The 10,987-nt window shown below is 38.5% G+C and overlaps 1 protein-coding gene across 1 annotated transcript; it reads left to right on the top strand.

Annotated features, from left to right (window-relative positions):
• The first annotated feature begins 278 nt into the window (after nucleotides 1-278).
• On the top strand, nucleotides 279-3,217 carry LOC121815921 (myosin-J heavy chain-like). The gene is given in 2 exon segments (XM_042228959.1): nucleotides 279-1,645; nucleotides 1,648-3,217. Coding segments are annotated over 2 exon segments (2,142 nt in total). The 5' UTR covers nucleotides 279-418; the 3' UTR covers nucleotides 2,563-3,217.
• The last annotated feature ends 7,770 nt before the right edge of the window (nucleotides 3,218-10,987 follow it).

Raw genomic sequence — 10,987 nt, 5'->3', positions numbered from 1 at the left:
ACAATCCTGCACAAAAGAGCTCAGCAAATTTTCATTAAAATACAAATTTATCTAAAAACATTTAATTCACTTGTTAAATTTTTTAATAAAGTCCATTACAGGTTCAAAGATCATGGAATCATTAATCAATTTACCAGACAATGCTATTGTTATTTTTTCCATCATTTCATCTGACATGTTCATTGTGACATCACATGTTTCTTATGACATCAGCATGACTCATCACATTCTATTAGAATTCCTTTGATCTGAAATCTATATAAGTAACCCAAACCCTGTGTCCATTCAGTTACAACCTCACTGAAGAGGCAAACAGCTTATACGCTTGTAATTTGAGACACTTTTTTGAAGTGAACAAGGAACACAGTTAGCACTGTTGTAAGTAGCAGTAGATTTTAACTTTAGTTAAATTACAAAAATGTCTGAGTTCCCCTCCATTTCCAGTGATGTGATGGAAGAGAATGAAAACCTTCGCCAGCAAGTGAGGGAATTCAAAGATGAGAACGAAAACCTCCGAAAAACCATTGAACTGCTTCTCAAAGAATATGGGTTTTCTAAAAACAAGAAAAAAAGGGAACTACAACTACAAAATGAGAAGCTTTGCTTGGAGAATTCAGAGCTGAACAATTGTGTTGCCAATTTGCAGTGTGAAAATCAAGGTTTGAGACAACAAGTTCAAGCAAAGGAGAGTGCTTATGAACAAAATGATCAAGAATGGAAAAGTAAAAGTGCTCTGGAGCAACTTAAAAACAACTTAAAAATGCCTTGTAAACACGAAGAGTATGAAATGGAGAAGCTGGCATTGCAGGAAAAAGTTAAAGATCTCCAAACGGACAACCAGGCACTCAGGTCAGAAAATGATGCTATAATACAGAGCATGTGTGACCTGAAACAGACTTTTCAAAATGAAGAAGATAAAATGAGACGGCAAATCCAGGCTCTCCAAACTGACATCCATGAGACAAACGCAAGCCTGGAAAATTTCAAAGATTTTAAGGAACTGTATGAGGAATCAAAACAGGAAAACGAGTCTCTGAACAATCAAAACCAAGACCTGAAACAAGAAATTGAAGCAAAAAACATTGCTATTCAGGAAGAAGTTAAGGAGCTCGAATCTGTTTTGCAAGGACTCAAATCCTTTGAAGAAGAGAGTAACAGAATAAAGGAACAAAACAACGCTCTGGAACAGGAAGTCCAGGAGCTTACCAAAAAGTTGGCTGATTGTCAGAAGGAAATGAGACAAAATGAACAGGCTCTGGAAGAAAGAATGCACCGTAACCGTGAAGAGTATGAAATGGAGAAGCTGGCATTGCAGGAAAAAGTTGAAGATCTCCAAACAGACAACCAGGCATACAGATTAGACAATGATGCTATAATACAGAGCATGTTTGACTTGAAACAGACTTTTCAAAATGAAGAAGATAAAATGAGACAGCAAATCCAGGCTCTTCAAAATGACATCCATGAGGCAAACGCAAGCCTGGAAAATTTCAAAGATTTTAAGGAACTGTATGAGGAATCAAAACAGGAAAACGAGTCTCTGAACAATCAAAACCAAGACCTGAAACAAGAAATTGAAGCAAAAAACATTGCTATTCAGGAAGAAGTTAAGGAGCTCAATCTGTTTTGCAAGGACTCAAATCCTTTGAAGAAGAGAGTAACAGAATAAAGGAACAAAACAACGCTCTGGAACAGGAAGTCCAGGAGCTTACCAAAAAGTTGGCTGATTGTCAGAAGGAAGTGAGACAAAATGAACAGGCTCTGGAAGAAAGAATGCACCGTAACCGTGAAGAGTATGAAATGGAGAAGCTGGCATTGCAGGAAAAAGTTGAAGATCTCCAAACAGACAACCAGGCATACAGATTAGACAATGATGCTATAATACAGAGCATGTTTGACTTGAAACAGACTTTTCAAAATGAAGAAGATAAAATGAGACAGCAAATCCAGGCTCTTCAAAATGACATCCATGAGGCAAACGCAAGCCTGGAAAATTTCAAAGATTTTAAGGAACTGTATGAGGAATCAAAACAGGAAAACGAGTCTCTGAACAATCAAAACCAAGACCTGAAACAAGAAATTGAAGCAAAAAACATTGCTATTCAGGAAGAAGTTAAGGAGCTCAAATCTGTTTTGCAAGGACTCAAATCCTTTGAAGAAGAGAGTAACAGAATAAAGGAACAAAACAACGCTCTGGAACAGGAAGTCCAGGAGCTTACCAAAAAGTTGGCTGATTGTCAGAAGGAAATGAGACAAAATGAACAGGCTCTGCAAAAAGAAATGCAAGAGCTTGATAAAGGTGAACCCCATCAAAGTAGTTTTGAGCTCACACCTGAATCCAATGAGTCAACTGAAAAGGAAGAGAGGATTAAAACAAGCGAAACTACAGACCTGGAGGAGAAAAACAAGGACATCCCTACAGAAAGTTCATCTCACATGGAAACTCAACAAGAGCAGACGTTTCAACCCAGAGACGTGGAGGATCATGGGGGATGGACAAGATGGCTCCAAGGTGCTGCCTTGTTTTTTGCATTTTCTGACTACATCTATCCCCATTTCTGAAAGGTAGTTTGCAGTAAGTAAGGGGAACTGAGCATTTCTTCCCCACTCCCATCTTTCGACTTCCCATGTATATACACCACTACAACTCTTTCCCCTCAAGCCCCATAGACAATATAGAACAGGGGTGTCCAACTCCAGTCTTCAAAAACCAGATGTGCTAAGGAGGAGTGGATCAAGAAAGAAAGCTGTTTTCCTATAGATTTCTATAGGTTTGCATCAGGCTAGCTGTTGCCATCTGGTAGACTTCAGACTGAATGTACACTTAAGGTTCTTCTGTATTGGCTTCAAGTTTCCAACGAACAAGCTATGTCCATGTTTTGTACCATCTATGCCCCAACCAGTCGTGGAAGATGGCTGCCCCTTCCTGAGTCTGGTTCTTCCGAAGGTTTCTTCCTGTTAAAAGGGAGTTTTTCCTTCCCGCTGTCGCCAAGTGCTTGCTCAGAAGGGATCATTAGATTGTTGGGGGTTTCTTTTATATTGCAGGGTCTTTACCATGCAATATAAAGTTCCTTGAGGCCACTGGCTATGAATTGGCCTAACTTAGCCAGTGGTCACATTGCATACATAGCTATTTATCAACCATCATTTGCATTCTAGATTCCAAAAGGTTGAATCTGTTGATCTGGACGTAACGTTTTCAGTGGGTGAAATGTTTCCTCACTCATCCAAGTGACTGAAGGAGAATGTTTCTCCCATTGAAAACGTTACGTCCAGATCAACAGATTCAGCCTTTTGGGATTTACTTACCTGGATGCCTGAGCATGCATCAGTGCAGTCTCTATTGCTTTTCCATCTTCTTTGTATGGTTGATTATAAGATTAATGGAGGTTTTCTCCATTTTCTTGAACTCAGTTGGAAACTTTTCTTAGCATGAGCTTTAATTAACATAATTTGCTGATGAAATAAAAAGAAACTTTGAAAGGATTTAAAGCTTTGTGCAGTTTGATTGTTTTATTCTTAGCAAAAGGTTTGGAAATATGATATTTTTGTGGGCTAGTCTGTTCTTTTCTTTATCTGTGGTTTTAAGTTTGCATCAAGGTTGTTTTGTACCCCACTTTTGTTGTATTTCTGTATTTGCTTTAAATTAACTATAGATATTTTAATGTATCTGTTTTAAATTTAAAGCAAAGGGTATCTTGTATGCAGAGATACTCTGTAAAAATAAAAACAAGTTTAAAGATTGGTAAAACCAATGTCAGAAAAATAGTGTCAGAAAAATATTGCAAAATAACTTAAACTAACGATCACATAATTTATTTCCATCACTGTATTCCTTTGGGATAATAAAAAAAACAACGTTATTTTAGCTTTAAATTCACATGAAATATTGTGTATCTTTAACAGATTCTGTATGTTTTAAGTACAGAATGATGAGATTTTGTGCTCTTTTCAATGGCTTTTAACGAGACACAAAAAAAAATTAAAATTAAAATTAAACACATGTAGATAGTCAACTTGTGTTTTAATCTAGGTGCAGTTGTAAACAGGTACAGTTTAGGTCAATTGTGAAATGGTGCCCAGGTAGTCTAGCTCATGGCGTCCATAGGTGCAATTGCATGAAGCCTCAGAACCAATGTCTTCGTGCAAGAAGGAATGAAATGAACACTGTCAGTCCGTTAGTGGCTTTAGTGACTTGTGCTCACAGTCAAGCACATGTAAATCCTCTGACATTCCCATTCCCCTTCCACTATATATGTTGTGTCCTCCAAACACACAGGCCTGCCCTGCTTGACCATCTCAATCTCTGTCACTTTCGCAAACAAAGATTTTAAAGTTGGAACTTGCCTCTAAAGTAAACCTACATATAGATGTAGATCCCCAGATCTACATCTAATGGCTGGTTTGGTTTCATTCTCCATCCTTGCTGTGCCCCTCAACTTTCCCCTTCCTGCCTTATATAGCTGCCTTATATTTCCAACACCTTTCTATAAGGTGTTGGAAATATAAGGCAGCTTCCTGACAACGTCGCCAGTACCTTGAGCCTTGGTGCTCACCACATTGCATAGTTTAGCTGTACCTTTAACTGGGATCATTTTGGCTTCCCCACTTTCTTGATCTAGGCTCCTAACTTCAGTAATTCCTGTGGTGTGCTGCACAAGAAATGGAATGATGGGGAAATCATTACCCATAATGACTGCAAATGGTAACTTTTAAGCCAAGACTTCTGACATAACAAAGGTCTGAACCTTGCTGTCAGATATACACATGTGCATTTCCATGTATATAGCTTATGCAGGACTTGTCTTCATTCCATTTATCTTGAGGCACCAAAGTGGACAATGCTGACTGAAATCTTTCCCGTTTCTAATGATACTGTAACACACTGACCATTAATCAGAAAAGGGAATGGGAGGAGCTACTTGCTGAATTGTACACACGGAGGTTGGCCTAGGAACTGCAAAAACAGATGATTTTGTCTCGTTTGTAAGTGGACAAAAATACTGAGTGTAACATAAAACATTACATTTTATATATGGTGTGGAGAATCCAGATAATGCACTAAAACAATGTGGGAGAGCAATGACTGTTATGATGCTGTTAACATTAGTTTCTTGCTAATCTTTATATATATATAGGTTTGCAGTGTCACTGACAAGAAGCATGTTTTTCAAGATTCCCATGATTTCGTTCACACAGTCAGACACAGTCACAGCTCAGTATAAAAAAATGGAGTGTAAGGAATGTAGAATATGCACAAATTAAACAAATGCAGCATGTGTGCACTATATGTCAACAAATAGTGTATATTTGCTATGTGCTACAAATGGGGAACATACAGACATACATATGCTACAGCCATTATAGTATGATTAAATCATGCATTTATATGGGAAGACAGCAGTTACATTTTTGAATATATTGCAATATATGCAAGCAACATGTATAGGCATGTGTTGATTAATATGAAAAAACACTGATGTGATGAAAACCAGTGCTATAATTTAACATTACACCAGGTACACAACTATTTTGTACTTTGAGAACACCAGAAGAAAGTAGTTCCTCAATTTCAACTAATAACTCATAACTAATGGCTATAGTAATAACTACTAAATCATGCATATAATTTTTTATGTATTAATAATTTACATTTTAAAAGAGCAACTCTCGAGTTTCCATTTGTAAACATCCCTTTGGCAGATTCTTCAGATCTCATGAACGTTTTGACCAAAGAAGGAAAAGAGAAAATCTATTGCTCCCCTCCTTACAAAGACAGAGCTAACAGCAAAAAGCATGCTTTCATGAACATACTGCAAAGATCAAAAACTAAACACTGTATGGCCTGCATTCGTTTTTGTTTATTTCAGATAAGAATACAGACATAAAGTAAAGTACAGCTCTTCATCTAGGAGCGTTGCATGGGGGTAAGGCCAGTCCCCTTGCAGCATGTGATGGTGAGCAGATCCAGTGAGTTGTCCCTTTTATACCAGATACAGTGTATAAACCACAGATAAGAATCTGGACTCCTAACTGGTAGCTGTCAGGACTAAAGAAGAAAATCAGCATCTGAGTATACCAATGTTATTTAGCCATCTTAAATCTTATGACCTTATATGTTCCTTGAAAAAGCCTGCCACTGGCAATTTATGTCATTCCCTACTCTTTTTTTCAAGACAAAGACAGAGTTCAGTACATATAAGCAGCAGGATAGAGGACAAGTGATCAGTAGGGGAGGAGATCACATGGAAAGGTTGAATAAAAGGCTTTATGAACGTGGCAGGACTCAAGTAAAAGTAAAAAAGCATAGGCTCTGAAATGTACTCAAAGTAAGAAAGTAAAAAGCAGCTCTGTGGAGGATATTTCTATTTTTTTTTTCCTGTTTTAAGTTTTCTTAGTGTACAGGCTGTAATCAGCGGACCTGCTAGTCTTTGTAGATTTACACAACTGAATTCAACCAGATGTCAGCAGATGTTTCATGAGTTGTCCTGGCTGATTTCCGTCCTGACAGTACACTGTTTATGCTGTCTTTATATTAGACACTACGCAGTTGGTATGAGGGTGAAATTCAGTCAGTGAATCCAAGCATCGGACCATAAAACCACAGGCACTGTGCACCACACACTGTTCTTTAAATCCATCACAGTGCAGCAAACTAACCTGTTTATCCTGCACTCACCTGCAGAGGATTTTCATGCAGCCTTTAAATAGCAGTTAGTCTACCTCAGTTTGATTTGCAGCACATTTCACAATATGGGAAAAAATGTCATGTTACATGAACAGACCCAATATCTGATTTAAAACATAAGGAATTACATGTAAGCTTTAAAATTCCAGTTTCTTAAATCCCACTGAGCAGTCCTTACCTTTATATCTAACCTGTCTTGCACCTCTCCTCCCCTGTCTTTCTTATCTTTCTCCATCTCTGAGTGACATTAGCTCTCTTTCTCTCCAGCAGCTGGACCTTTTAGCTAGCAACACACTTTGAGACAAACTGCACACAAACACTTTGTGTGTTTGCTGATCTTTGTTGAGCTGACAGAAATGCTCCATTTGAAATTACCTGCCACTTAAAAGAAAGGCTCTCCCTTTATGTTCGCTCCTCTTTTGTAGCACTAGCTAGAGGCTGAAGTACTGCAACTGTCACTTACGGACACCTCTAGTCGTTCCAGTGTTGTGGCAAAAACAAGACAAAAAAACACTGACCCACTTTTAACGCTGACTTTGGCACTATCTCTTTTTAAATCTCCTTTTGTGACTAATAAACGACCAGGATGTGTTTCTGTTTAGGCTCAAATTGGTTTGATATTTCAAGACTCGCACTGACGAAATAATAACTCGACCCAAATACATTAAAGCAAAAATAACAAACCTGTTTTGAAAACGTGAGCAGTAGAAAGTACAGATACCTGAAAATTGTATTACTCTGTTACTGGATATATTTAAATAGGAACAATATTTCGTGTCTGCAGCTTACAGTGTATGTTGTCTGGACAAAGAAGGAACGTGTCACCATGGCAACCAAGAAAAGAGTTGCATTTTCAACCCAAAGCCGCGATTGTTTTCTAAACCTATGTAGATGTTGATACCCAAATCTGAAAATTAAACCTATTTTTCATTTATATTGAAAAATAATACAAATGATATGTGAAACTCATTGACTTTTATATGAGTTATGGGACATAAGCTGCAAAATGATGACACTTTGATGTGGATTTGCGTGTGAGTGTTCTGCGCTTGTTTCATTTTAAAGTTTGAATTTATTTTTGATTCTGTTTCCATGAAAGCCTTTTTTCTTAAACAAGCTTAAGCAGTGAAAATGAGATCTCCCGATGTTTGGACAGAAGATGAAATTTACTCGCCGATCCAAGGAATATTCCACAGGTATCCTGCATATCGTTGCAGGATTCCCATCTCTGTTTGTTCAGATGTTTAACCTCACAAGGGATATAGTTTATCGGCTCTGTATATTTAGTTTATGTTTCAATTGCTTACAAACCATCAGAACCACCAAAGACGACGTCTTTATAATTTTCCAATTAAAAGAGAATCTCTGTTGGGTTTGAAAATAACCACACAATTCCTGTTTTATGTTTCCTTTACCTTCAAAGACAGACAGAGAAATCTCATGTGGCTGCTCATCCTGAGAAATCATCGCATGTTATGGTAGGTCAGATTTAGGGCAAATACAATGAGGCAATTTAGTTTTAGATTTAATTAAATGGCTCCTTTTAATGCTGTTTGAACGGTCAGCGTGAGTGCCGTCTGTGGGTACAGTGAGATGACAATCGGCTATAAAGAAGTTTCTCCCCTCCTCTTTCTTACCGCTTCTAGAAATAACTTTTTGATACTAATTTGTCACATAGCTGTGTGCACACACAACCCTAGGGGAAAATGATGCCGCTTCCCCCTCCCTCCCCCGAGTCACAGCCCTCCACTGTTCTATAGCCATCCCCATTTAATAAATCACTTGGGGAAAATTATCATGTCTCTGGGGGTAACTTAGACAAGAAATCCCATGCTAGAGTTCCACAAGGGTCACGCTCATACAAGAGTTGTTAAGATTAGCATTTTTTTGTCTTTATACAAGCAATTTTTCACAGGGAACAAAACTGGGCTTCTTCAAATGACTTCCCCTAACGATACACAAGGGGACTCACCGCTTTTACTATCTTTGTTGACACACAACTCGATCCTAATTTCAGATTTTGTTTTTTTGTGTTTTTGTTTTTTCCCTCTGTGGGACACTGAGGCCGCCTGTGCATGCATAGACACGGAATAAAGCCATCTTTAACTTTCCCAAGAATCTAAGGCACATTCGCTCCTCAGCAGCACAGAAAACAACTGGAGACTTCATCCATTGCCGTGAGCCAGCAGGCGCACTAGTATCACAACGTGACTATGAGCTTCTTCACTGTTACATTTTCAAAGGCACTCTTGTTGTGACTGAAGAACACTGCAGGAGAAGAGACAAAGGGGGTCGTCTTACATTTTCTTCCAGCTTCTCTGATTTCTGCATTTTTCATAAAAGGCTACATTCTCTGTGGTTGCTGCAGCACCCTCTTCCTTCCAGTCATTCTCTTTGTTACATGAAAGTTATGACCTGTTCGTGCATCTTAATATGACACAGAACTGAATTTTGTCAGGCAAATGTTAACGCACACTTGGAGAGAGGGACATGGACTGTAACAAAGGTTTCATTTTGCTTAATACAATTAATAGAGGGCTAACAGGAGCACAGTAAACAACTATTGCTTTGTACTGTCTTGCCTTTTAGACTTTTACTGAAGAGTATCCAGTATCTCCATGTATGAGCATTTTTTAAATTATTTATCATGATGTATGCTCAATCATTCAGGTAAGTAACTCTCAAAATGTTGATTGTGTTCATCTGGATGTAGCCTTAGTGTTGTCCGACGGTGTGATGGGGGGTGGTCTGTGGTGCCGCTGCATGGGGGCTTGAAAGTGTGAACTGGGTCCTGTCATGTTATTGTTGTTGGTAAAGTGTTCAACTGCAAGCTGAAAAGCTGCAGCGGACTGTGTTTGTACAGCAACTGTGTGTTAATAAAGTATGCTACAAAGCATGTACGTGACATCGGATTTGGATCATTTACAAAAAGCTATTAATGAAATGACAGATAGAAGCTAGGTTTATCTTTTGCACTAGGTCTGAGATGGGAAGCCAGCTGGACACAACTGAGCAACTACTGTGGCTACAAAAAAAATCAGTTGCTTAAAAGTCTGTGGGAAAATGGCCCATGGCTCCCTTTCTCTGTGAACTCTGTAAACAATTTCCTGATGACTTTGTTAGCGCAGTCGCTAGTTTTAGGTCAATTCTATAAATTGGTGGCATTTTAAGAGTCAGAAATGAGCATTATTGAAGGTAAGCTCATTGGCTAACCACTTATCAGTCAGAAATCATTAGCCAATCAGTGTGCAGTGTCGCAAGCATTCCACCCCTTGTTCAGATTGAGATTATATTATGAAACTTAACAAAACCAGTGAGTGACCGAATCTGTCTTTTGTGGTGTCTGTGATTACGACTGACTAATTTAATCAGTGTGCTGTCATAGTGTCATACATGCCAGTACTGCTGCATCTCGCTGTTTTCCAAGGAAAACACTTCTGTTAAAACGTAACGAGTGGAAAGCTCAGATATTTGTGTCGAAATGCAGAGAGAGAAACTTGTCCAAAAAATAAACACTGAATTAAACTTCAGATAGCTGAAAATTCTATGTAAGTACAGTAATGAAGTATTTGTACTTCATACAGTAACTTTCCCCCTGAAATTAGTCTGCAATGAGACAAACTTCAACCTCTAGTTGCAGGTGCACAAAGACAAAATCCTAATTCTGGTTTCCAAAAGTTGATTCTGTTCATCTGGACGTAGCGTTTTGTCACTCATCCAGGTGACTTCTTCAGTCTCAGCTGACTGCAGGTTTCCCCAATCTTATAAACAGTACATTTGCATAATGACTGAAACCAGCCTTTTCCACACTTTTCAGTGTGTTTCACACATTTGTGGTGATTGTGTGTCCTGTGACCATCTTCAAATGAAAAACCTGGATGTTCTAAGAATGCAATTATTTTAATTCCAGAGAAACATTTGACTTTTCAAAAGCAATAAAATGTAACCAAAAAAGAGCAAAATGAACAAAGCGCTGGAATGATTGGCAAGAGCTGAACTTGGAGAGAGTCCATCTGGAGAGTTTTGTATCCAGGCTGAATAGCAGCTGGTCTGGTGGAATTTGATATGACTACCATGACCGTGGTCTTGATCTTTAATGAAGGCTTTGTCTTCCTCACACGCACATGCACAGATCACTTCCAATTCTCCCTCTTCTTTCAATCCCAGAACTTGAGCTGGAAGGTTAGTGAATGTTTAAAAACATTAAGCAAGGGACATTAAGCCGTCTATTTTGAGGTCTGACAGCAGGAGAAATTCTAACAACATCACCAGGTGTTTGGCACAGACCTTCCCATCCCT

This window comes from Haplochromis burtoni, unplaced genomic scaffold, assembly GCF_018398535.1.
Source record: "Haplochromis burtoni strain Fernald_Lab_line unplaced genomic scaffold, NCSU_Asbu1 Contig_371, whole genome shotgun sequence".
Taxonomy (NCBI): domain Eukaryota; kingdom Metazoa; phylum Chordata; class Actinopteri; order Cichliformes; family Cichlidae; genus Haplochromis; species Haplochromis burtoni.
This window is presented reverse-complemented; position numbering and strand designations above follow the sequence as displayed.